Below are 1,112 nucleotides of genomic sequence, written 5' to 3'. Positions count from 1 at the left end.
ATTCAGAGGACCACTGCCAGAGATCCAATATGTAAGTTTTAAACTCTAAGTTTACAATATCTTTTCAAAATTAAAGTATATTGTTCTAAACAATGCTTAACGCTTCCTTTATTTTTAAAGATCCTCCTGATCCCCCTATTAAACTCAAGATTGGTCTCGTAACAAAGAACACAGTACACCTGTCATGGAAACCCCCAAAGAATGATGGGGGCTCCCCTGTCACCCACTATATTGTTGAGTGCCTTGCATGGGACCCTACTGGGACAAAGAAAGAAGCATGGAAACAGTGCAATAAGCGTGATGTGGAAGAACTGGAATTTACCGTTGAAGACCTCATAGAGGGTGGGAAATATGAATTTAGAGTCAAAGCTGTCAATGCTGCAGGGGTCAGCAAACCTTCAGCCACTGTGGGCCCTGTGACTGTCAAAGACCAGACATGTAAGTGCCAGTTTACTGACAGAGAATGTCCTCTTTATTGACTTCCTTTCTGGGTATTTGGTAATAGCCCCAAATAAAAAGAGATATCTGCATATCAGGTAGCTACCGTGGATTGAGTGTAATGGGCACGTTACTCAATTAGTCATTCCTTCAACTTCCACAGAATTATCAAATTTCCTTACATGTTATTTTTTCCCTATTTAAAGGAGATGATGTTTGTAATTTCCTTAGTCTAATTTTCTCTGTGGCAGGCTGTTTTATTTATCAGAGGTTAAAGCAATTCCTCTGCATGCTCCTCAAAAGGGTTAGAAAGTAACCATTCATTTGCTTAGCAACTGCTGAGACCCATTTATCTTCACAATCAATTTTCTTTTTCTCCATTTGAGAAAAAAATAATACATATTTTTAATAGACAAAATATACAGACAAATATGGTAATAATTCTTCCTCTAATTATCACTGCGAGTGTGCATTTGTTCAGTTCTCTCTAAATTTAAGAGAGGCGGAGTTACTACCCTCTTTGCATATTCTTATACTAAATTTGCAGAAAAAGGAAAATTGCTTTGCCTCTACTAACAGTTAGATTTCTTTAAAGGGGGATTCACCTCAGAGCAATTGTGGGTCCCTTCATAACTCTGCATAAATATTAAAGGGAATATTGTAACACAACTCCC

The 1,112-nt window shown here is 37.7% G+C and overlaps 1 protein-coding gene across 1 annotated transcript in view; it reads left to right on the top strand.

The window, feature by feature from the left end:
• Positions 1-1,112, top strand: part of TTN (titin) — a 274,143-nt gene that overhangs the window by 198,931 nt on the left and 74,100 nt on the right. The window contains exons 235-236 of the mRNA XM_008567052.1: positions 7-31; positions 121-438. Of these exons, the coding sequence (XP_008565274.1) occupies positions 7-31; positions 121-438 (343 nt within the window). The remainder of the gene's footprint in view (positions 1-6; positions 32-120; positions 439-1,112) is intronic.

Source organism: Galeopterus variegatus, unplaced genomic scaffold (assembly GCF_000696425.1).
Source record: "Galeopterus variegatus unplaced genomic scaffold, G_variegatus-3.0.2 Scaffold287, whole genome shotgun sequence".
Classification (NCBI taxonomy): domain Eukaryota; kingdom Metazoa; phylum Chordata; class Mammalia; order Dermoptera; family Cynocephalidae; genus Galeopterus; species Galeopterus variegatus.
Note: the sequence above shows the minus strand (reverse complement) of the source record. Positions and strands in the feature narration are given on the sequence as shown.